The sequence below is a fragment of the Mastigoproctus giganteus genome, chromosome 9, assembly GCF_048544385.1.
Source record: "Mastigoproctus giganteus isolate SK-2022 chromosome 9, ASM4854438v1, whole genome shotgun sequence".
Lineage (NCBI taxonomy): Eukaryota > Metazoa > Arthropoda > Arachnida > Uropygi > Thelyphonidae > Mastigoproctus > Mastigoproctus giganteus.
Genome location: NC_143583.1, coordinates 218,342,667 through 218,370,079, shown reverse-complemented (window position 1 = coordinate 218,370,079; position 27,413 = coordinate 218,342,667). Strand labels below are relative to the sequence as shown.

The following is a 27,413-nucleotide window of genomic DNA, read 5'->3' as shown; positions in this document are numbered from 1 at the left end:
AGATTCTATCAGAAAAAGTAAGTGAGGGTTTGGCAGACTGCAAGTATAAATGGGCATCGGTGAGATTAGAATTAAGACCACGTAAATTTGTGAAATGAACTAGGAAGTGTTTATACACGTCAATCAGATCATCTCGCAGGTGCCTATTCTTCAGACACTGTAATTCTCAAAACTTAAGCCTTTCTTCGTAAGAGTGACCCTTTGTTCCATTCACTAATCTTGTTGTCCTAATCACTAATCTTGTTTCATTCTCTAACGCTAGTGTCATAGCATCACAAGACACCACGAGCTACTCTTGCAGTCCGTCTGCACCGCTCAGAGAACTTCATATCTGCCTGCACAATTACCCCCAAGTCCTTTTCATTCTCTACCACTGTCAGTGTAGTACCACAGAGTTGATACGTTGCTCTGGGGTTGCTGTTTCCCATATGTACTACTTTACATTTGTGCATGATAAACTTCATTTGCCACCTCTCAGCCCATCTACTCGTTCCAACATCTCTACATCCTTCTTAAAATAAGGCCTCCAGACCTGTATACACTACGCAAGGTGTGGCCTGACCATTGCCTTATACGAGGGAATAATCACCTCCTTATCCCTGCAAAAAAATTCTTGTATATCATTGACAAGACACCATGAGCTACTTTTACAGCCCGTCTGCACTGCTCAGAGAACTTCATATTGGCCTGCAAAATTACCCGCAAGTCCTTTTCATTCTCTACCAATGTCAGTGTAGTACCACAGAGTTGATACGTTGCTCTGGGGTTGCTGTTTCCCATATATAGTAATTTACATTTGTCAATGTTGAACTTCATTTGCCACCTCTCAGCCCATCTGCTCAACCTTTCCAGATCCTGTTGCAGCAGCATAGCAGCAATTTGCCTCCAATGCCACACTGCTCCAATTTGTGCCGCAGTCTTCCAGGTGCAATAGTATCAAAAGCGTTTCTAAGATCCAAGTATATAATATCAAAGTTATTCCCTGCATCCAGTTCTTTTGTGACTGCATCATAGTATCCAATCAAATTGGTCAGGCAAGACTTCCCCTTAACAAAATCATACTGTGTCCGAGCTATAACTGAAGTCTTGTCTAGATGATCCTGCAGTGCTTCTTTAACCAGTTCCTCCATTAATTTTCCTGGAACAGAAGTTAAACTCACAGGTCTATAATTACCTGTGTCAGCCTTTGATCCTCCTTTGTGAATTGGGGTCACATTTGCACATCTCCTGTCTATGGGTACCTCTCCTGAGTCCAAGGTAGCTCTCATAATTATATCTAAGGGTTTTCTTACTTGCTTTGCTGCCTCCTTTAATATAACTGGATATATCCCATCCACCCCAGGCTATCAACTTCCACGACAAGGGTTGGAAGTCTGTTCCACCAACCAACCACTCGCTGGCTAAAGGCAAATTTCCGCACGTCTATCCTACAATTTCTCCTCCACTTTACTCTCAGTTATTACAAGATTACCTAGCTTACGGCCAGAGTTGAATTTCCCTTTGGCATTCCCCTCTCTGAATAACTCCTCATGTGTGAATGTCGATGAAAAATATTCACTTAGTTTGTTAGCTACCTGAGCAGGATCATCAACGGTTGAACCATCGATATCAAGTGGACCAATCTGATTCATCCCCTTCCTTCTAGAGTTTACATAAATAAAGAACTCTGTGCTGTTTGTCTTTGCATCCCATGCCAAAGATTTCTTGCAATCTGCCTTCGCCTGCCGAACCTCCTTTGTAACTTGGTTAGAGATCAACTTATATCTATCATAGGCTTCTGTGTCATGTGTTAATTTATATGTATCCCATGCATTTTTATTCTCTGCCATACATCTCATTAGTTCATCTGATATCCATTTAGGCCTAAACCTTGAATAATATTTCTTAGTTGGTATGTAAAGCCTAGTAGCTTCCCAGATAAGTTCTTTGAATGCTTCCCATTTTGAATTTGCTATTGGTAACATCATCATCAGTTGGTCCCACTGTATAGAATTTAAATGCTGTCTCAGACCATCGTAGTCGCCTTTACGAAAGCAATAACCCTTCCCTTTACCCCTAATGGTAGTTACCTCTTTGAGTAAATCCCACTTCAGCACACTGTGATCACTGCCACCTAGTGGTTCATTTATCTGCAGATTCTTAATGCATGAAGAATCATACTGATAATCAAATCAAGAGTATTACTCCATCTATTTGCCTCCCGAACATGCTGATGTTGAAAACAATCATCCAATAAATCCACAAAAGCCTTGCTAGTGTGTGTGAGTGACCAACCCACAAATTCCAGTCAATATCTGGGAAATTAAAATCCCCCATTATAAGACTCTCTGATTTACTGGCCTGTACAGTTTCTTATTATACTCATCAGTGTCATTAGGCCTATAGCACACTCCTACTCTAAATTTTGATCTCCAAATGCTTATGTCACACCAAACTGACTTGACACTACACTCCAGCGATGTTGACTAGCTTCACTCCCTTGGATTTTATGTGTTTCTTAACTAATAGCATAACCCCTCCTCCCTTTCTATCCCGTCTATCCTTTCTGTAAATGTTGTGTTCCCCAAATTCCAGCTCTGCATTCCTTATATCTGTGTGACACCCCGTCTCTGATATCCCAAGAATGTCTGCCTTTGATGTTTTTAGCAATACCTTGAATTCATCAAATTTGTTTACCAAACTCCTAGCATTGGTGTACACGCAAGTATACATGCCCCTGATGCTGCATAAGCTCATACGCTTGTTTCCTTGTATCACATTCCACTACTACTACTACATGTAAAGCCAAAATTCAAATAAATCATCATATTTTCATTTTGGTCTTTTATTAGTTGGTTCCTGTTTTTTCATTTCAAATTTTTGGGGAACAAAAGGCTGCAATTGTTCATCCTCACTTTGAAGTGTAACAATATTGTGTACGTTTTCATTAACCACAGTTGCACTACTAGAAGTACTTGCTTCTCATTTTAAAGTTCATTTTTTTCAACCACTTTTTCAACCTGTGTGCTCTGGGCTAAATTGTATACAAATGGCATATTAGATCACTACATTGCTACTTTTTTATAGATGTCATTTCCTCTACACATATGCAAAATCCCACCAAATTTTAGTGTTCCGCAGTCCATTTGATTATTGTCTATGTCAGTATATTATTAGCCAAAATATATATATATATTAAAAATTATAATGATACCAAAGTGGTGTACGCTACAAATATGCAAAATTTATTTATTTTATTTTTTTAATTATCAATTACGATTTTTCACAAAACACTTGCTCACATCTCATGGAACACTAGTGTTACGCAGAACACAGTTTGGGAAAGGCTGCTATAGAGCTAGTTCTGGGCCACATAAAAACTAAGAATTATTAGCATTAGCATTAGTAGAGGCATTTGATGCAAGAAAGCAAGCTTATGCAGCATCAGCCAAAAAAAAAAAAAAAAACCATTTCGACTTCACCGCTCTGTTCGTTTAAAATATCTGTCCAGCTGAGCCTTAAACTTATTTAGGCTATCAACTTCCACGACAAGGGTTGGAAGTCTGTTCCACCAACCAACCACTCGCTGGCTAAAGGCAAATTTCCGCACGTCTATCCTACATCTGTCTTTCCTCAATTTGAATTTATGCCCTCTCAGGTGATTATTCTGAGCGAGAGGAAGAATCCCATCAGCATTGAGCATGCTCAAACCATTCAACTTTATAATTATAAGAGGTGATGCTATACACAGATTCTTTGAGTGCATTACAGGCTCTATCATTGATGAGATATGATCCTCATCCAGTCCTATCCAGGATTCAGCAGAAATTGCATTCTCTTATTGAATCTACATTTGACATCTGCTTCTGCTGGATCCCGAGCCACATTGGGATCAGGGGTGATGATCTGGCAGATGCTGTAGCCAGATCAGAGCAATCCCAAAGAAATCACAGCCAGGTCCCATATACAGATTACAGGCGAGTGATACGAAACGTACTACATTCCCAATGGCAACAATCATGGCATGGACAGGCCACAAACAAGTTGTATCACATTAAGCTTGTAATCCAAACATGGCAGTCTAGTCTGTGCAGGAACCATAGAGAAGAAATTGTTCTTGCTCACCTTCACATAGGACAAAGTCATCTTACACATGCTTTTCTGCTGAGGGCTGATACCCCTCCTATCTTGGCACCTTTTTAACAACTAAACATATTTTAACCGAATGTCCAAGAATTAGTCATGAACGGAGCATATTATTTGCCACTTTTAACTATCTGTCTGAACCCTATACACAGCCAGATATTATCTGACAACACCCACGTGTCGGCTGTTATTTCATTTTTAAAATTAATTAACTTTCCTTTTATATAAAATATAGTCCTTTATGATGTATACAGGCAGCCCCTGTATAACACAGTACTGGCGCCTCCGTAGCCAGGTGGGCAGGAGCAGCAGTGCGTAGCACACGTTTCTTGATTAGACCGTGGTTCGAGCCTGTGCCCACCAAATATGGAGGATGCGGAAAGGTCAGAGAATGACCACCGCATATCCCTGGAGCAATATGGCCTTAGTTGCTAATGCTCCTTAAAAAAAAACAAAATAACACGGTACTTCTACAACACAGTTTTGCTCTAACATGATTGATAAATTGCGGCAATCCTCGCACAATACGGTACTTCTACAACAAGGTTTTGCTTTAACATGGTTTGAGAATTGCTGGAAATCTCGCATAACATGGTATTTTTGACCTTTTATGCTGGGAAAACCCTGCTATTATGTTAGATGTAATTTTCAATGTTTCCATTCCTTTTGTGAATCCCTACTGTTGACTCGCTAGTTGTTGTTGTTGCCTTCGTGATATTTTTCTAAAGCACATTTCTGGAGGTCACTACATAAAACAATAAAAACAATTTGCAGTGTCCAGTTTATTGATCTTTTCTGTTAATGTAATCAGTTATAAACAGGTAGTAAATTCGATCTTCTTCTTGCATTTGCTATAGTACCAATAGCTGGAATTCTGTGGGTTTTCATGTTATTATGGTGAAATGTATTTCCCCTTCCATGAAATATTCAATCATATAAAAAACATAAATAAATTTTCAGAAACTCATTACTCCATATTTTGTTTGTTGCAACTCGTGCACGCTGTGTTCTTTGTTATTAATTGCTTATTATTTTTACTGTTTTAAATTTTACAACAACAACAAAAAAAAAGTCAGTGAACAGAATTATCAGTTGGTATGTACGTATTACAGTACGTTAATTTATTTTTATTTTGCTAACTGGAAAATATTCTTCCAAATTTCACGTATCATTTAAAGAATTCAATGTATTTTGTTGGAAAATCCTGGGTTAGGTTCTCTGCTGAACTTGTGCTTATTTGAGACCATAAAAAATTATTGTGATGCAGTTCATAATAATAAATAATAATCGTGATGCAGTTTGTTATAATAAATAATAATTGCGATGCAGTTCATGACTGTAGTAGATGCTGCAGAAGAGATTGTGCTTAGCAGCGACGAAGAGGAAGAAAAGTAAATTAACGTACATTATCTGACACAAGTATCATAGTTTGTAAGGTAAGACATTTGTTCAGTTATTACTATTTAAGTTACTACTATTATAAAATAAAGTTAAAATATTAAGTTATTACTACTATAAAAATTAAGTTTGTGATAGTTATAAAAACAAAATGGCATATTTTTGTTAAGCTTTTGAAACGTAACCCCTCTTTTTGTACTGGTTCTTAGTCCCATATAACATGGTTTCAAATTACACAAGATTTTGTAGGCATTAAACTACTGTGTTATATGAGGGTTACATGTACTTTTACTTTCATGAGTCACTTACTAGTCACTTATACTTTTATGAACATTTTATATTTTTATATATGTATGGCAGATCTTTTCTTGACATAATGACCAATTTTAATGGGTCACTGTAATTTTTTCTCACCTTTCTATATTTTGCTGATTTTATTACTGTTTATTATTAATTTACTGTTGTTGGCCTGTGTCAATTTATAGCCTCTGCTACTGATGTTAACAATAAACGTTAAACTAACAATAATCTTCAAGCTACTTATTTATCATAATTAAAACCTTGACATTCCACAGCACTACTAGTTATATGATACAATATTTGAGCGAAAAAAGCGATGCAAAAGCTCTACGAATAATAAATCGTAACTTATAAAATCTCTAGCTAAAAATAAGATAATGAAATACCTATTAAACTGTGTGTCAGACAGAACTTAATATATTAATTAATCAAAATGATGTAAAAATTTCCAAAAAATTTTATCCATTCCTTCGAGCTCAAAATTCCTCATCTGCACACTTCTTCATCTCATACCCAAAGTGAACTTATGCTGCATCAGAAAAAAAAAAAAAAAGCACTCTTTAACTCTAGGAAAGTGGGTATTATACTGTGCTATTGCTGTCACTTATTTCACATAATTTTAGTATTCACATATAACATTCCCATATTAGCATTAGTTGAGGCATATGATGCAAGAAAGCAAGCTTATATAGAATCAGCCAAAAAAAAAGAAAAATAATACTAATCCCCCCCCATTTCACCCATCCTGTCATTCCAAATGTTTGTCTAGTTCAGCCTTAAATTTATTTAAGCTATCAACTTCCACAACAACAGATGGAAGTCTGTTTCAGCAATCAACTGCCCGCTGGCTAAAGGCAAACTTCCACACATCTATTCTACAACTGTCTTTCCTCAATTCGAATCAATGCCTCCCCCCCCCAGGTTCTTAATCTGAGAAAGCGGAAGTATCCCATCAGCATTGAGCCTGCTCAAACCATTCAAGGCCTTATACATCTCAAACAGATCACCTCACAGGTGCTTAGTCTCCAGATGCTGCAACTTGCAGACCTTAAACCTCTCTTGGTAAGAGCACCACTTTGTTCTTCTCACCAATCTTGTTGCCCTTCTCTGTACTCGTTCTAGCAACTCTACATCCTTCCTAAAATGAGGTCTCCAGTCCAGTACACAGTATTCAAGGCATGGCCTGCCTATTGCCTTATACAAAGGTATAATCACCACCTCCTTGTTTCAGCTAGCAAAATTCCTATATATCATTGACAAGGACCAGCAGTGTGTAGCACACGCTTCTTGATTAGACCGGGGTTCGAGCCCGTCACTACCAAATACGGAGGATGCGGAAAGGTCAGGGAATGACCACCGCATATCCCGGAGCAATATGGCCTTAGTTGCTAATGCTTCTAAAAACCAAATAATAAACAACAACAAACAACATATCATTGACAAAACTCCATGACCTTCTCTAGCAGCCCATCTGCACTGCTCAGAGAACTTCATATCTGACTGCACAATTATCCCAAGGTCTTTTTCATTCTCCACCTCCTTGAGTGTAGTATCACAGGGTTGGTACGTTTCTCGTGGGTTACTGCAACCCATATGCAGTACTTTGCATTTGTCAATGTTTAATTTCAGTTGCCACTTCTCAATCCATATACCTAACTTTTGTAGATCCTCTTGTAGACGCATACTGTCATTAACAACACTGCCAACCTTTGTATCATCTGCCAACTTGGACATTAAGCCTGATATACCTTCATTGATATCATTGATAAATACACAAAACAACAATGAGCCCAGCACCGAACCACGTGAGACTCCACATTAGTCCACGTAGAGCCATGTATATTTATTACCACTCTCTGCCGTCTCCCACTCTCTGCCGTCCATGTGCAACAGTATCAAAAGCTTTCCTGAAATCCAAGTATATGATATAAAAATTATTTTTTGCATCCAGTTCCTTTGACACCACATCATAGTATCCAGCAAATTGGTTAGACCAGACTTCCCCTTAACAAAATCCATGCTTTGTCTGAACTGTTACTGCAGCCTTGTGTAGGTTATCCTTCTTTAACCAGTGACTCCATTATTTTCCCCAGAATAAACTAACACATCTATAATTATTTGTGTCACTCTTTGAACCCTCTTTGTGAATTGGGGATAGATTTGCACATCTCCAGGCCATGAGACTTCCCCTGAATCTAAAGATGCTTTCATAATTAATGCTAAGGGTTTGCTTACTTTCCACTCAGCTTCCTTTAATATACTGGATAGATTCCATCTGCCCCAGATGCCGTTTTTATGTTTATCTTCAAAAATTTCTCCTCCACTTTGCTCTCCGTTATTACAAAATAATTTAGGTCTCTGTTAGAGTTTAATAAACTTCTGTCCTCCCCTTCTTTACAGAATTCCTCATGTGTGAATGTAGATGCAAAATACTCATTCAGTTTGTCAGCTATCTGAGCAAGATCATCAACGGTTAAACCAAAACATCGAGTTAAACCTCATTTGTCACCTCAGCCCATCTGCCTAATTTCTCTAGGTCTTGTTGCTATGGCATACTATGATTATTTTCATTAACCACTCTGCCAACCTTTGTATCATCAGCAAATAGACATTTAATTTTATATTTTATATGCCATCATCATACTGGTAATAGATACTAAAAACAAGAGGGGGCAGGAATTTAACCTCCCAGGAACTCCACTAATAACATTAGGCCATAAAGAATAGGCCCATTAATAACCACTGTCTATCTTCTGCCACAATCATCTCTTTATCCACAGCAGTGACTTCCCTTAATGCCACCCTACTCCAATGTATTTAGTAGCCATTCATATGGAGCAATATAAAAATACTGAATAATGTCAAAATTATTTTTTCCATCCCGTTTCTTTATTATTTTGTCATAGTAGCTGATCAGATTGGTCAGGGAAGATATCCCGTTAAAACAGATCTGTGATGCTCTCAGCACAGATCTCTTAAGGAAATATGCTTTATGTTAAGAATTTCTGAATAGATAGTAGACCTCCAGTGTCATTAAATGATAATTACTATATTGAATTGAAAAAATAAAAAAAATTCAAAATCAATTCAAAAATCCAATTTCTTAATACTTTGCAAATCATAGATTTTGAAATAATTATTCAGTTCATGTTCATACTTGAAGCAAGCAGTGATTTAACTGGTGTCTAGTGTGAGTGCACACAACACAGCTTATCTATTATGGTATTATAATATATTAATTATAATACCATAATATTTATACCAATAACATTAATAAATTATAATACCATAATATTTATACCAATAACATTAATAAATTATAATACCATAATATTTATATCAATAACATTAATAAATTATAATACCATAATATTTATACCAATAACATTAATAAATTATAATACATAATAATATTGGTATAAATATACCAATAACATAAATTTTGTTATATATTCTTATATTGTTTTAAATTTATTCATGTTTTATCTCATTTTCAAAAAAAAATGAAAAGAAAGTTAGTGACTTTTGTTATAATTTCTTTCATAACAGTCACTTAACTTTCTTTTCGTAACAATCACTCACTTCAGAAAATCAATTATTATATGTAATAATTAGCATTAGTAAAGGCATATGATGCAAGAAAGCAAGCTTATACAGCATCAGCTAAAAAAAAAAAAAAATCCTTATTTTACCCATCCACTCGCTACAAATGTTTGTCAAGTTCTGCCCTGAATCTATTTAAGCTATCAACTTCTACAATGACCGATGGAAGTTTGTTCCAGCAATTAACCACCTTCTGGCTTAAGGCAAATTTCCGCACATCAATTCTAAAACTGTCTTTCCTCAATTTGAATTTATGCCATCTCAGGAGATTATTCTGAACAAGAGGAAGAGTCCCATTAGCATTGAGCATGCTCAAACCATTCAAGTCCTTATACACCTCAATCAGATCACATTGCAGTTGGCTAGTCTCCAGCACTGCAATTTTCAAATGATACATTACTCTGGGGTTACTGCTTCCCGTATACAGTACTTTACATTTTTCAGTGTTAAACTTCATTTGCCACATCTCAGCCTATCTGTTCAACTTTTCTAGATCCTGTTGCAGTACTGTACTGTCATTAGTGTCATTAACAACCATGCCAACTTTCATATCATCTGCAAACTTAGACATTAAGACCATTATCCTTATCATTAATAAATACAATAAACAACAATGGACCCAACACTGAACCCTGGGGGACTCCACTAATAACATTAGTCCACGAAGAGCAGTGTCCATTGATTACCACTCTCTGTCTTCTCCCCAGGCGTCTCCCTAGCCAGGTGGGAAGGAGCAGTAGTGCATAGCACACGCTTCTTGATTAGACCGGGGTTCGAGCCCGTCACCACAAATATGGAGGATGCGGAAAGGTCAGGGAATGACACCGCATATCCCCGGAGCAATATGGCCTTAGTTGCTAATGCTCCTAAAAACCAAATAAAAAACTAACTAACATCTGTCTTCTCCCACTCAACCATCCCTTTATCCATAGCAGCACTTTGCCTCCAATGCTACACTGCTCCAATTTCTACAGCAGTCTTCCATTATTATTATTATTGTTGCTCTTATATTATTTCTCCCTGATTGGGGGGGGTTTCCACTCCGTGACGGGTACTGCTACCAAGTACACAGGGTGGTTGTAATGTCTGGTGTTACTGTTGGTTGAGGAAATCTCTGACTATCCTACAGGTGTTCAGGATTGCAACTTTCTGAAGTTCTTTGTAGGTGTTCTCTGGGAGACCTATTGCTGCTACATAGAGTCTTTGGCACCATACTGGTGGTTGACATGATGATCAGGATGGTCGATACTTCTAGCATATGCCACATCTCCTTGACCTCATGTCTCAGGTTCTTGTACTTCCTAATTTTTTCCTCATGGGTTTTCTTTGCTAGGGTTGGGCACTGCCCAAAATTAGCACTGTCATTAGTGTAATTATTATTATTAGCCATATGGTGCAAGGAAGCTTGAGGCTTATGCTGCACCAGCCAAGAAAAAAATTCCTGTGTTACCCTAAGAGAGAGTCAGAAGTGGAAGGAATCACCAAGAAAGCAAGAAAGAGAAGAATGATAATATCCAGCTCAGGACCCTGGGTTTGCCAAGTCCATACTCACCAGATGTGAGTATGGGCTTGGCAAACTCCCGGGATGTGAGCTCCTGGGGTAAAATTTAATTAGAGAAATTTTTTTAATAAATAACACAATTCAGAAAATAAAATACTATAAATATATTTCAGGGTGTCAATAAGAACTCCAGGTATTAATGGGATATTTTCATGGAGAGGAACAATAGAAAAGTGAATACAATATTATTGAGAACCTTTCGACCTTTAGCGTGCCATCTGGTGCTTGAAAATCCCTAAACAGCCCTTTTTTCATTAAAAGAATCGTTATAAATTAGTCGATTTGGCAACAATCAATTACATTGCTTAAAGTGGCTGATTCTGGAGACCCAGAATCAGCCACATCAAGCCTTGAACATCTCACTCAAGAAGAAACCTAACACCTCAAGTCCAAAATTTTTGCAACCTTATCACTAAACTTTTAGAAACATATAACATACAGTTAACTCAACAGAACAAATTAGATTGGGCTGTAGATAGTAATACTGTCCACCGCATCCAGTCTAATCATGATATCCTAATAGAAGAGATGCACTCGCTTCGGTAGCAGAACCCCACCAACAGATACTGACAGAAATCGACCAGCTAAAATCACAGATAGTAAACATTGAAACCCACTTAGTTTTGGAATCTTCGAAACTCTCCTAAATCTGCTGAATGCCTCAGGAATTGACATAACGAAACATCTCAAGTTGATTTTGAGATAACAGAACTGAACCAGGATCTTAATGCATACATTCCCAAGTGGCCCTTTTCAACCAACAGGATGCTGCAACTCACCTGATGCCATTGGGAGAGCAATTCCAGTTCTCTTTTACCATTTTTCTGAGGATATCTAACCACTGAGTACTAGAGAATCAATTCTTCAAATAAACACCCCAGTGAATCACACCTCATTCTCAACTGCACTCCCAAGCCAGCAGCATTTCCTGGTGGAGGCATCCGGTGAACTGGCACACGAAAACAACCTAGCAACTATCATCAGTCAAAGTACAAAATCACGAAGCTTTCAGAGCCGGCCTCCAGATAACCCCCACAATAACAACCGTGGTGACCCTTCAGGCATTCCGACTAAACAGACATATGCTAAGGTGGTACAGATGCACTCGGAAAAGCATGCCAGGTTAACCTCGAGGTCAGTAGTTAAACCTCCCTCTCCTCTTGTTAGGCGGATAAACCCACAGTCAGCTGATTTGGTTCAATCAATTGACCCTGGCATCAATGTTCCTCATGCAAACGAATATTCACCAGACACCAGATCGGCGCATCCATAGCCAGGTGGGCAGGAGCAGCAGTGCAAAGCACATGCTTCTTGATTAGACTGGGGTTCGAACCCATGACCACCAAATATGGAGGATGTGGAAAGGTCAGGGAATGATCACTGCATATCCCCGGAGCAATATGGCCTTAGTTGCTAATGCTCCTAAAAACCAAATAACAACGACACATCATCGAAACTACATAGAGACCAACACTCACAATGCCTGTCTTCCATTTATAATATCACTGCTGTCCCAACTCGTAGGAAAATTTTTGTCTCAAGATTGGGCCCAGCTACAACAGGCAAAAACATCAAGATGATGTTGGCCACTGAGTTCGCAGCACAGGTAGAACTGAAACCCGTCAAAACAAGGTGCCCAAGTTATACCTCATTTATCATCTTCTGTCCCCCGGATAAACAAAGTATAATTCTAGATCCCAAAATCTGGCCACCAGGAATCGTAGTTTAACCCTTCTACATCATATAAAAAGCCTTAGGTAAAGGCTTTTTATATGATGCATATAAAAAGGGGGCATAAATTCAAATTAAGAAAAGACAGATGTAGATTAGATGTGCGGAAATTTGCCTTTAGCCAGTGGGTGGTTAATTGCTGGAACAAACTTCCATCTGTTGTTGTGGAAGTTGATAGGTTGAATAAATTTAAGGAGGAACTGGACAGGCATTTGGAGGGAATGGTGTGATTTTTTTTTTTTTTTTTTTTTTTGGCTGATGCTGCATACACTTGCTTTCTTGCATCAAATGCCACTGCTACTACTGCTTTTTAAAAAACTTGAGATTTTTAGTAAGTGTGAATGTTGACAGTTTTTTATCAAGTTTATAAAGCAACCAATTAATTCATGGATATATAATATCCATGAATTAATTCATGGATATATAATAGAAAAAGACAGATCTTTCCAACTTTTTCTTTCCAAGAAAAAGTTGGAAAGATCTGTCCTAAACCCAACAAGCGGCAATCAATACAAAACCCTAATTAAAATAGTAGTAGTAATGGAGGCATGTGATGCAAGAAAGCAAGTGTATGAGCATCATACGTTATGTAGCATAAACCAAAAAAAAAAAAAACCCGATTTCACACATCTGTTCCCTCTAAGTTTGTCCAGTTCCTCCTTGAATTTATTATAAGCTATCACCTTCCGCAGCGACAGATGGAAGTTTGTTCCAGCAATTAACGACGCATTGGCTTAAGGAAAATTTCCACACATCTGTTCTACAACTGTCTTTCGTCAATTTGAATTTATGCCCTCTCAGGTTTGTAATCTGATCAAGTGGGAGAATCCCATCAGAATTCAGCATGCTCAACCCATTCAAGGCCTTTTACACCTCAATCAGATCACCTTGCAGGTTCCTAGTCTCCAACTACTGCAATTTGCAGAACTTAAGACTTTCTTGGTAAGAGGACCCTTTTGTACCCCTCACCAATCTTGTTGCCCTTCTCTGTACACACTCCACTCTACATCCTTCCTAAATCACTTCATTATTTGGAATCTTGGAAAACAGTAAACCTTTAAGACACTGTAAGTACATTTTCAAATTGAATTGCATATGCAGTTGGAAAAAATTAAGGATTATCAAAAACTTGTTTGTTGAAGAAGAATTAGTTAAAATGGTTACTGAAGTGAAACTATCCAGAATCTGAAAATTAAGTCAACTACTAGATTTCAAAAACCTTCCAGTGTTTTGATTATTGCTGTTGACACATGGTGTTTTTTCTGTATCTGTTGTGTTGTTTTTCTCCAAGAAACCATGTTGCTGGTGCATATATTCAGATCAGGTGCAGCTAAAAGAAAATTAGAAACTTGAGGAGGTTAATCTTAAAATATTTTTTCATTTCCATATTTACTGCAATGACAGAAAGAGCTTGCATAAATTTCCAAGTATCTTTCCTCAAATCTTAGTAATTATGAAGATAACACAGAAGATAACATGGTTACTGATAGTTGTGGTACTATAATTTCATTAGCATTAGCAAAGGCACATGATGCAAGAGAGTAAGCTTATATAGCATCACCCAAAAAAAAAAAAATTCTTATTTCACCCATCCACTCGCTCCAAATATTTTTCAAGTTCTGTCTTGACTCTATTTAAGATATCAACTTCTACAATGACCGATGGAAGTTTGTTCCAGCAATTAACCACTCGTTGGCTTAAAGCAAATTTCCGCACATCTATTCTACAACTGTTTTTCCTCAATTTGAATTTCTGCCCTCTAAGGTTCGTAATCTGATCAAGCAGGAGAATCCCATCAGAATTTAGCATGCTCAACCCAATCAAGGCCTTATACACCTCAATCAGATCATCTTGCAGGTGGCTAGTCTCCAGACACTGTAATTTGCAAAATTTAAGCCTTTTTTCGTAAGAGCAACCCTTTGTTCCATTCACTAATCTTCTTGCCCTTCTCTGTACTCAATCCAACAGCTCTACATCCTTCTTAAAATGAGGCTTCCAGACCTGTACACAGTACTCAAGGTGTGGCCTGACCATTGCCTTATACAAGGGGATAATCACCTCCTTATCCCTGCTAGAAAAATTCCTATATATCATTGACAAGACACCATGAGCTACTCTTGCAGTCCATCTGCACTGCTCAGAAAACTTCATATCGGCCTACACAATTACCCCCAGGTCCTTTTCATTCTCTACCACTGTCAGTGTGGTAACACAGAGTTGATACGTTACTCTGGGATTACTGCTTCCCATATGTAGTACTTTACATTTGTAAACCTTCATATCATCTGCAAAATTGACATTAAGTCTGATATACCATCATCAGACAGTATCATTGATAAATACAGAAAATAACAATGACCCAACACTGAACCCAGAGGAACTCCACTAATAACATTAGTCCACGAAGTGCAGTGTCCGTTGATTACCACTCTCTGTCTTCTTCCACTCAACTATCCCTTTATCCATAGCAGCAATTTGCCTCCAGTGCCACACTGCTCCAATTTGTGCAGCAGTCTTCCATGTCCAACAGTATCAAAGGCTTTTCTAAGATCCAAATATATGATATCAAAGTTAATCTTTGCATCCAGTTCCTTTGTGACTACATCATAGTATTTAATCAAATTAGTCAGACAAGACTTAACAAACCCATGCTGTGTTCGAACTATAACTGAAGTCTTGTCTAGGTGATCCTGCAATGCTTCATTATCCAGTGCCTCCATTAATTTCCCTGGAACAGAAGTTAAACTGACAGGTCTGTAATTACCTGTCTCCCCCTTTAATCCTCCTTTATGGATTGGGGTCACATTTGCACATCTCCAGTCCATGAGTACATCCCCTGAGTCAAGGAAAGCTCTCATAATTATGGCTAATCGTTTGATTACTTCCTTTGCCGCCTCCTTTAATATAACTGGATAGATTCCATCCAACCCAGGTGCTTTTCTTGTGTTTATCTTCAACAGTTTCTCCTCCACTTTACTCTCAGTTATTCCAAGATTATCTAGCTTACTGCCGGAGTTGAATACACCTCTGGCATTCCCCTCGCTGTATAACTCCTCATGCATGAATGTCAATGCAAAATATTCATTTAGTTTGTTAGCTACTTGAGCAGGATCATCAATAGTTGAACCATCAATATCAAGTAACCAATTTGATTCATCCACTTCCTTCTAGAGTTTACATAAGTAAAGAACTCTTTGCTGTTTTTCTTTGCATACTTTGCCAATGATTTCTCGTAATCAGCCTTCGCCTGCCTAAGCTCCTTTGTAACTTGGTTACAGACCAGCTTATATCTATCAAAAGCTTATGTGTCCCATGTTTATTTATATGTATCCCATGCATTTTTCTTCTCTGTCACATGTCTAATTTGTTCATCTGACATCCATTGAGGCCTAAATCTTGAACAATATTTCTTTGAACTCTTCCCATTTTGAATTTGTTGTTGGTAACATCATCAGTTGGTCCCACTGTATAGAATTTAAATACTGTCTCAGACCACCGTAGTCACCTTTACGAAAGCAAAAACTCTTGATTGTAGGTACCTCTTTGAGTAAATCCCACTTCAGCACACTGTGATCTCTGCCACCTAGTGGTTCCTTTATCTGAAGATTCTTGATGCATGAAGAATCACTAATGATAATCAGATCAAGAGTATTACTCCTTATAGTTGCCTCCCGAACTTGCTGCTGTAGAAAACAATCATCCAATAAATCCACAAAAGCCTTGCTGCTATGTGAGTGACCAATCCCCAAATTCCAGTCAATATCCGAGAAATTAAAATCCCCCATTTATAAGACATTCTAATTTACTGGCCCACTCTATATCTCTGCACAATTGATCATTATACTCATCAGATTCGTTAAGCCTATAACACACACCTACTCTCATTTTTCCTTTCCCAGTGCTTATGTCACACAAAACCTGCAACATTTCATTGTCCACCCACATCAATTGGATGCACGTCCTTAGATTTTATGTTTGTCTTAACTAATAGCATAACCCCTCCTCCCTTCCTGTCCTGTCTATCCTTTCTGTACACATTGTACTCCCCAAATTCCAGTTCTGCACTGCTTATGCCTGTGTGACACCATGTCTTTGATATCCCAACAATATCTGCCTTTGATGTCTTGACTAGCACTTCAAGCTCATCGAATTTATTAACTTTACTCCTAGCATTGGTGTACATGCAAGTATACATGCACCTGTTTCTACTCTTAGTTACCCTAACACAGCCCATGTATTTACTTGTTCCACTATGACTCCCAGCAGTCCTGGAAATTACCATTGCCTTGCTTTCCAGGCTGCTGCCCAATTTCATTTCAATAGAAGTAGTGCAAGAATCACTTTTACCTCTGCCAATGGCTACTGTTAATCTATTAGTCCGTGTATCCCCCCCCCCAAGCTAGCAGTTTTCCAACCCACCTAACTCTGCCTCGATAGCATCAGCAAATATTCTTGCACCCTTTCTATTTAAGTGTATCCCATCCCTGTAGAAGCAGTCTCTCCTGTTAACAAGCACAGACCGGGCTGAGAAAAATTCTACCCCTTGAGCCATGCACAGTCTCTCCAGGGCCGAATTGATCGACAAGGCTCTCATCATATACTCCCTCCTATCGTGTCTGGGCAGAATTGCAGACACTTTCAAATTCAACCCTAACTCACAGCTTTTTTTCAGCATTGTCTTGCACTTGTTAAGTAATTCTGCCGGTCTCCTACTCTTAATATCATCAGTAGCAACGTGTACAATAATATCACCCTTTGTGCCCTTAAAGGATGATATCTGCCCTAGAACGTCATCAACCTTTGCACCTGGCAGACATACCCTGGTCCTGTTCCATCTATCCTTTTTGCACAATATGTTTCCCATTTCCCTGACAATAGAGTCACCTACAACAACTAGTTCCTTTGGGACCAGCACATTCTGCCTTGGGTGCTGTCGCTGTGTTGCATGAAGTTCAAGTCCAAGCTCTTGCATTGATGTGGGCAGTTGAGAGCTTGATGGGCCCCCTCAATTTAAATCCTTCGAAGGCATCCACCCCCAGTCCTTCAAGCTCTCATATAAGCCCATAACAATGCGGAGTTGGCGCCTGATTTCCTCGCACTCCTTAGATCGCGCGCGCGCACACACACAAAGACATTCCCCTTGGCAATATCATGTCCCGTTCCTGATTGCTCCACAAACATCAAACGAGCAGTGCATTTCAATAGACTGTGATTCAGAGGACAACCGCCACCCCCTCTGTTCTCCCCTGAGCCACAGCACTTCTAGTAGTTTGAGCCTTTTGCTTTGCTGCTCTGGTCTGAGTCATGATTTCTATTCAAGTTCAATAAAATTCCAATACAAAATATAACCCTAAACCTATATCCCAATGCAGTGATAACACTATATATATATTTATTTCGGTATTGAATATTATTTTCGAGTTATGTTATATGACTTTGTTATCATCGTTTTATGGCTTTCATATCAATATTCATAGATATGAATATGGATATGAATCTGAAATGATTTATCCCAATCTATTAGACAAAAAGAAGTAAGCTGAGAAGTAGTTACAGTTGTGACCCAGCTTTTTATAGCCAGATTCAATTACCTACAGCTTGCAAAATTACTGTATTCTTAACCCCCTTAAAATTAAATTAAATTAAAATTGTGTTAAATAAGAATTTAATAAAACCTTAGTGAAGCAAAACTAAGATTGGTAACTGAAAACTATTTTCACGCATTAGTAAAAATAGCAAAAAAAGCGCTTAGATGCTTATTAATGTTCCCTAAAAGTGGAAATTTGTACTGCTATATTTTTATTATTATTATTAGGAATAGCAAATAATGGAAGAAAACAAGCTTATACAAAAAATGCTACCCCTGCTGATCTGCCCATCACCTATAACATTGTCTAATTTTCCTTTAATTTATTCAGACTACCCACTTCCACAACACCAGATGGTAGTTTGTTTAACAATCCATTCCTCTCTGGCTGAAAGCAAATCTGCACACATCTTCATGCATTCATTCTTTTTCAGTTTAAGTTTATGTCCCCTTATGTTGTCGAAGAAAGAGTGAAAATACCATCATTAAGTTATTCAATACATTTAAAAGCCTTAAGTGCTTCAATGGGGTCTCCTCATAAGTGCCTAGTTTCCAAGCATTGCAATTTGCAGAACCTTTTGTAGTAAGAATACCCTTTTGTATTCTTACCTAATCTTGTCACTCTTCTCTGCACTCATTCCAGTTGTTCCACATCTTTCTTAAAATGCGAGTGCAAAATCTGTATGCAGTATTAAACATGCAGCCTGAACATTGCTTTGTGCAATGGGATAATCACTTATTAATCAGCTAACCTGCTGGCAAAATTGTATATCATTGACAGAATCCCCCAAGGTATAGACAGGTTCATGCTCCTAGCTTGAGCCTGCCTATACTGCTCAAAACATGTCAGTCTCATATCAATCACTCTCCTGGTGAGATCGGCAAAAGGGCGTCCTTATGAAGAAAGACTTCGAATATGTGGGTTGCAGAGTTTGGACACCTTAGAGGAGATTTGATTGAAGTGTTTAAGGCTCTGAGGGGCATCAATAAAATGAATGAGGACGAAATTTTCAAGATTATAAATGATGCTAGAACTAGGGGACATAAATTCAAGTTATGGGGGGAAATGTTTAGATTGGACTGCAGGAAATTTTATTTTAGCCAGAGAGTTATAAATTACTGGAATAAGTTGCCTTCATGGGTGGTAGAGGCCGACAGTTTGGGGAAATTCAAAGGTCATCTGGATAGTACTTTCGGGTAAGGGAAGCGCATAGGATGATAGGTTTAATTTCCGTTTTTTTTTATTAATTATTATTATTTTTTTTTTTTGTTTTTTTTTCGGATTTTTTTTTTTTTTTTGGCTGGTGCAGCATAAGCCATAGACTTTCTTGCACCATGCGGCCATTATTAATACTAATACTAATAGCACTCAATTGGTATGATATTCTGGGATTGCTGCTACCCATATGTAGTATTTTGCATTTTATCATTAATAAATCTCAACTAGCATTTGTCAGCCCATCTGCCTATTTTCTAGGTCTCGCTGCAGAGTATTCTTGGATGTCCTGAATGCGCTTCTTTTTCAGCCACAGCCATTTAATTTTTCAATTTTGCAAAACAACATTTAGAAATTCATTAAGAGAAAGCTACAATTTAAGCCACTGTTACTGTGCAATAACTACATTATGAAAAAAGGGTAATATGTAGCCTATACTAGCCCCTTGTGTATTTTATCAAAAGAATAGTTAAAGAAACTATGTATATAAATGAATTTAAAGATAAGACAATAAACAGAAATATGGGCAATGATATAAATGCATTATGGATGGATCTTTTTTGGCAACAGAATATAATTTTTAATATATATATATTTTTTTTTTTTTTTTTCTTCATTTTGTTTTTCCTTTACATTACAAGAGAATTGATCTTTGGAGTGTAGATTAGGTTACTGGGTTTCTCTGGTTTAGTAATCAACACTCAATCTGTTATGACATCATATAAATGCAATCTGTTATGATGTAATATATTTTATTATAAAACTTCATAAAACATGAAGTTTTATAAAACTGATGCAACTGCCCACAATAGTATAAACAATCACTAATCAGTTGAAGAACTCCATACCATCATCCTCATCAACATGCATGAACGATAGCATGGGCAAGTGCACAAAAACTCTTCCACACAAACTCATACTAATCCAAGTAGAAAAAATGGTTCACTTTTCTTTCAAGTTTCTCTTATGTAACTAGTCAAATAAGATAAACTCATTTTAGCTTGTAATTAAGGCCATAATGTCATTTGTTGGATTAAAATAGAACAGTTTTCAGAAATAGCTTACTGTTTCAAAACTACAATATCAAAAACGTTATAGATAATCTCATACATTTATATTTTAGGAACTCTTCAGTGATTTGGATAATAATAGACACAAAGTTGAATCTGTGCTTCAACAAGGACAAGACTATTTAAAACGTTCAAATGAAGGGGCAGCCACAAGCCTTCAACACAACCTACGTACTTTAAAGCAAAGATGGGAAAATGTCCTAACTAGAGCAAATGATCGAAAGGTATGTTTTTTAATATATTCTTATTTATTTTTCTTCTTCATAGTATATTCCTATATACATGTGCAACCTGTAAAAGAGTATATATTTTGCACTCTTTCACTGATTACATATGAATGGTGAATTCATAAAGCAGAAATGTAGCACAAATTTTCTTGGATTAACCCTGGATAAGAAATTAAGATCACATAAAGCATCTTAGAATAAACTGTCTAAATAAATTAAATATTCTGAGAGTCATATCTGCAAAAAATTGGGGAGCAGACGGGCACACTTTGTTACATCTGTATAGAAGCTTGATAAGATCCAAACTCGATTATGGGGCACCTGTTTACAGCTCTGCAAAACCAAGTGCATTAAGATGGTTGGACCCATAGGTACACTATAGTACACCATAGTGCACTACGCATAGCCTTGTGGCTATCTTGGATACGCATAGCCACTTCACCTCAGAAAACAAGAACTCCTCCTATCTTATGCAGCTAAAATAAAGTGTTTTCCAAACCATCATGTGTTCGAAACATCATATACACCAATATGGAAAATATGTACAGAATCACCCAACAGTTAACAAACAAGCAAACATATGCATCAAGGAGCTACTTCCAATTTGGTCTCTTGATTTAAACAAACTAGCTATCATACAAAATGCACCAAGGACCCCCCCCCCCCCCACGGGAAATAATATCACCAATCTGTGATACCTACTTCCACTCTTGAGGAAGACATTTCCTACCAGGAAGCAGCTTTCAAAACTACCTGCTGCATATCTAGAGAAATAGCCACGATTTACGCAAAATATATACAGATATATCGAAAATTGATACAAAAGTAAGCATGGCAGCAGTTTTCTCTGATACTACAATAACCCAAGTTCTCCCAACAGAATGTAGCATCTTCACAGCCGAACTACAAGCAGTGAAGTTAGCAAGACAAAATATGGCAGCAAAAGCTACCCCATAGTCTGATCTTCACAAATTCCCTCAGTGTAATGCAAGCAATACAATGTGACACAAAGAATTTCCATCCAACTCTGAGACAAATCCAAGTCACCCTAAACAAACTCCTGAAAAGAAAATAGAACATTTCCTTTTGTTGGATTCCTGGACATATGGGAATTAAAGGAAATGAACAAGCAGACCATACAGCAAAAATGGCAACAGGCACCCTTTCTTCAACCACCAAAGTACCATTTACAGACTACAGACATAGTATTGAAGTTAAGAGCAAAATCAGTGGCAAAGAATATGGAGTGAGCAAACTCATAATAAACGTTTTCAAAGTAAACCAGTTTTAAAGCAGTGGAAATCCAGTGAAAGAGATGTCCAAAAAGAAGTAACCCTTGCCAGGTTACAGATAAGGCACACATACCTAACCCATTCCTATCTACTTAAAGCCGAAGAACCACCTTCAATGCAGTCAGTGCCATGTACAACAAACAGTTAAACATATACTACTAGATGGTCCAGCCTTTATAAACAAAAGAAAAATAGCTTTTAGGTCAGTAACTAAAATTCAAGATGCTCTAGCTTTGGAAAACATTTTAAGCGAAGAAAATAATATAAGAGCAGTTTTTCACTACCTAAAATTAATAGGCTTATATAATCAGATTTAAAAAACAAAAATCATTGAAAGTCAATGAATACACTTGAACTCCATCTCTTCATAAAGTCAGGAGGCGCCTCCGTAGCCAGGTGGGAAGGAGCAGCAGTGCATAGCACACGCTTCTTGATTAGACCGGGGTTCGAGCCCGTCACCACCAAATATGGAGGATGCGGAAAGGTCAGGGAATGACCACCGCATATCCCAGAGCAATATGGCCTTAGTTGCTAATGCTCCTAAAAAAAACAAATAACAAACAAACAACATAAAGTCAGGTATTACTTAAATCTAAAATTTGAAAGAAACCAGACTAGGAAAGCAAAACTGAGAGGTGCATTATGGCCACAGAAGCCAATGTGCTAACGACTAATAAATGATAACATAACAACAACAGTAGAAATGTAGGAATTCCTCTTCTTGCAATAATTAATTGCTGCCAATTCTGAAGCAACAATAATGGTTATAAGCACAGTTGCTACAGAAAGAGTAAGTGAGTATCTCATCAAACAAGGGGGAATAAAATAAATAAACAAGAAACTGACCTGAACACAACATTTATTTTTAAACATAATCCTAAAACATGTATAAAAACTTGTGCCATCACTTTGTAAAATTTTGGTAGCCTGCTGCGTAAAAAGACATCGATTGCTTTCCTGACCACTGATTCATCATTCTCAACATCATTTTCAACCTCCACTCATTGTGTAACATATCTGCCAAGGTATTGTTTAAGTAAACCAAACAAATAGAAATTGCTAGGGTCAGGGCTACAAAGAGAATGATTAATAGGTTTCTACTCAAACTCATCTCTTGAGTTACGTATGCAACTTGACTGGACTATTAAGGTGCAGGGTATTGTCATTGTAAAAACTGATGCTACGCTGCATTATTTTTCTGTCATTACTGCCTTGTGGGGCCCGAGTACCAAGCATATTCAAGGCCAAGAGATTGTGACCGAGCGATTTCTCTGTGATTCCAGTGCGATTTCCAAAAAGCGATTTACAGTTCTTTTACATTCCTGTCATTAAGAAATCTATTTATTTCATAACAGCTCTTGTAAAAAAAATACCTGTACAGAGCAAGGAAGGAAAGCCACCTTTCTTTATTTCTCATAGTTTATTAATAACCCCTACTACTTTTCACTTGAGCACACCAGACACCGCTCCTGCCTCCACATGGCCTGGGCTGAAAATCTTGGCAGTGAAGTTAATCTGCCAAGGGCTGAAAGGAGCAAAGATCGACTATACCAATACTGACTCTTGCAGGATGGATCAATGCCCCCATCACATTCTAGAGAGCAGAAGAATCACAACCCCAGGGGTCACATCTGGTGAATATTGGTTGGCACACCCAGGGTCCTCAGCTGGATATCATCATTTTTCTCTTTCTTGGTGATTTCCTTCTACTTTCTCTCTCTCTCTCTCTCTCTCTCTCTCTCTCTCTCACACACACACACACACACACACACACACACACACACACACACACACACAGGCTAACTCAGAAATTTTTTTTGGCTGGTGCTGCATAAGCCTCAGGCTTCTTTGCACCATAGGGCTAATAATAATAATAATAATAATAATAATAATAATAATAATAATAAACCCTTCCAATGCCAAGAGACAAAAGAAGAATACAGACCAGAATATCTGGCCTCACTTCCTTATAATACATTCCTTGACTGACCAGCCAGTCAGCAAGCTTTCTCCTTTTCTGATCCAGAAATGTTTAGAGAATGCTGCTGGCTCACCAATAATGGTTCATAGAATAAAATCAGGTGACCTGCTTGTTGAAACAACACAACCCAACCACTACTCTGGCAAGTTACTTAATTGAAAACACTTGGAGGAACTCCCATAGAAGTGTCACCTTCTATGGGAGTACCTCACCTTCTTAAAACTACTCGAAAGGAGTTATAACAGAATGGGATCTTCTACATGTATCTGAGGAAGAAATTAAACAAGACCTCTCAAACCAAAGACCTGTTATTCAGAAGAGAATCCTAATTAAAAAGGATGATTCATTACTTCCAACCAGAAACATCATACTAACATTCAACTTGCCAAATCCACCAACTTCTGTAAAGGCCAGATACTTGAACTGTCATGCCCATCTGTATATACCGAACCCCATCAGATGCTATAAATGTCAGAAATTTGGGCATTCACAGGCAGTATGTCGAGGAACTACTGTATGTGCTTCATGCGGATCTAAAGATCATATCCATACTGAATGTTCTGCACAATCTTTACAGTGTCCAAACTGTAGAGGCAATCGTTCCGCTTACTCCAAAGACTGTGAAACATGAAAAAGAGAAAATATTATTCAGAAGTACAAAACCAAGCATAAAGTTTCCTTTCTTGAAGCAAAGAAACAAATATCACCAATTACAGTAACACGCTCATATGCAGCAACGGTCCAACAGCATAAGCAGATAACTGCTGTTACCACTACTACCACTGCGGTTCAAACTGATGTTACAGTTCCATCCAACATCTCTATATCTGATTGGGCTCGCTCATTCCAAGATCCATCAGAAAAATCACTCTCAACACCAACTTCCAATCAAGCCATCAATACACCTGTTACAATTCCGCCAAACACGTCTTCCATGTGTTTGCCAAGGGGGATGTCTTTGTGTGTGTGCGATGCAAGGAGTGTATCGATATCAGGCAACAACTTGGCGTTCTTGTGGGCCTATATGAGAGCTTGAAGGACAGGGTCGATGCCCTCGAAGAAACTAAATTGAGGGGCCCATCAAGCTCTCAGCTGCTCACATCAACGCCAGAGCTTGCACTTGGGCATCGCGTGACACAGAGACAACCCCCAAGGCAGAATGCGCTGGTCCCGAAGGAACTAGTAGTTGTTGGTGACTCTATTGTCAGGGAAACGGGGAACATGCTTTGTAAAAAAGATAGGTGGAACAGGACCAGGGTATGTCTGCCAGGGGCAAAGGTTGATGACGTTGTAGAGCGTATATCATCTTTTAAGGGCACAAAAGGTGATATAGTTGTACACATTGGCACTAATAATATTAAGAGTAGGAGACCGGCAGAATTACTTAACAAGCACAGGTCACTGTTGAACAAAAGCCGAGAATTAGGGTTGAATTTGAAAATGTCTGCAATTCTGCCCAGACACGATAGGAGGGAGTATATGATGAGAGCCTTGTCGATCAATTCGGCCCTGGAAAGATTGTGCAAGGCTCAAGGGCTAGAATTTTTTTCAGCCTGGACTGTACTTGTTAACAGGAGAGATTGCTTCTACAGGGATGGGATACACTTAAATAGAAAGGGTGCAAGAATATTTGCTGATGCTACCGAGGCAGTGTTAGGTGCGTCGGAAAACTGCTAGCTTGGGGGCAGACAAAGACCAATAGATTAACAGTAGCCACTGGCAGAGGTGAAAGAGATTCTTGCACTGCTTCTATTAGAATGAGCAGAAGCCTGAAAAACAAGATGCATGGTATTTCAGAGACTGCTGGGAGCCATTGCGGTACAAGTAAACACATGGGTTGTGTTAGGGTAGCTAAGAATAGAAACAGGTGCAGGTATACTTGCGTGTACACCAATGCTAGGAGTTTAGTAAATAAATTTGATGAATTTGAGGTATTGCTCAAAACATCAAAGGCAGATATTGTTGGGATATCAGAGACGTGGTGTCAGACAGATATAAGGGATGCAGAACTGCAATTTGGGGAGTACAACGTCTACAGAAAGGATAGACAGGATAGGGAGGGGTTATGCTATTAGTTAAGAAACACATAAAAACCAAGGAAGTGAAGCCAGTCGACATCGCTGGACAGTGCAGTGTTGAGTCAGTTTGGTGTGACATAAGCATTGGGAGATTAAAATTGAGAGTAGGAGTGTGCTATAGGCCTAATGACTCTGATGAGTATAATAAGGAACTGTACAGGGAAATAGAGTGGGCCAGTAAATCAGAGAGTCTTATAATGGGAGATTTTAATTTCCCAGATATTGACTGGAATTTGGGGGCTGGTTACTCACACACTAGCAGGGCTTTTGTGGATTTATTGGATGATTGTTTTCTACATCAGCATGTTCGGGAGGCAACTAGACGGAGTAATACTCTTGATTTGATTATCAGCAGTGATTCTTCATGCATTAAGAATCTGCAGATAAATGAACCACTAGGTGGCAGTGATCACAGTGTTCTGAAGTGGGATTTACTCAAAGAGGTAACTACCATTAGGGGTACCAATAACCCTTCCCTAAACTACATTTAGGGAAGGGTTATTGCTTCCGTAAAGGCAACTACGATGGACTGAGACAGTATTTAAATTCTATACAGTGCGACCAACTGATGATGTTACCAACAGCAAATTCAAAATGGGAAGCATTCAAAGAACTTATCTTGGAAGCTACTAGGCTTTACATACCAACTAAGAAATATTGTTCAAGGTTTAGGCCAAAATGGATGTCAGATGAACTAATGAGGCATATGGCAGAGAAGAAAAATGCATGGGATACTTACAAATTAACACATGACACAGAAGCCTATGATAGATACAAGTTGATATGCAACCAAGTTACAAAGGAGGTTAGGCAGGCGAAGGCAGATTACGAGAAATCCTTGGCAAGGGATGCAAAGAAAAACAGCAAAGAGTTCTTTACTTATGTAAACTCTAGAAGGAAGGGGATGAATCAGATTGGTCCACTTGATATTGATGAGTCAACTGTTGATGATCCTGTATTGATGAAATTGATGAAACTAAATGAATATTTTGCATCGACATTCACACATGAGGAGTTATTCAGCAAGGGGAATGCCAGAGGTGTATTCAACTCTAGCAGTAAGCTACAGAATCTTGAAATAACTGGGAGTAAAGTGGAGGAGAAACTGTTGAAGATAAACACAAGAAAGGCACCCGGGGTGGATGGGATCTATCCAGTTATATTAAAGGAGACAGCAAAGGAAGTAAGCAAACCCTTAGCCATAATTATGAGAGCTTCCTTGGACTCAGGGGAGGTACCCATAG

The 27,413-nt window shown here is 38.2% G+C and overlaps 1 protein-coding gene across 1 annotated transcript in view; it reads left to right on the top strand.

Moving 5' to 3' along the window:
• Positions 1 to 27,413, top strand: part of shot (dystonin-like protein short stop) — a 1,739,701-nt gene that overhangs the window by 1,345,758 nt on the left and 366,530 nt on the right. Inside the window, exon 72 of the mRNA XM_090380932.1 lies at positions 20,645 to 20,815. Within this exon, the coding sequence (XP_090237058.1) occupies positions 20,645 to 20,815 (171 nt within the window). The remainder of the gene's footprint in view (positions 1 to 20,644; positions 20,816 to 27,413) is intronic.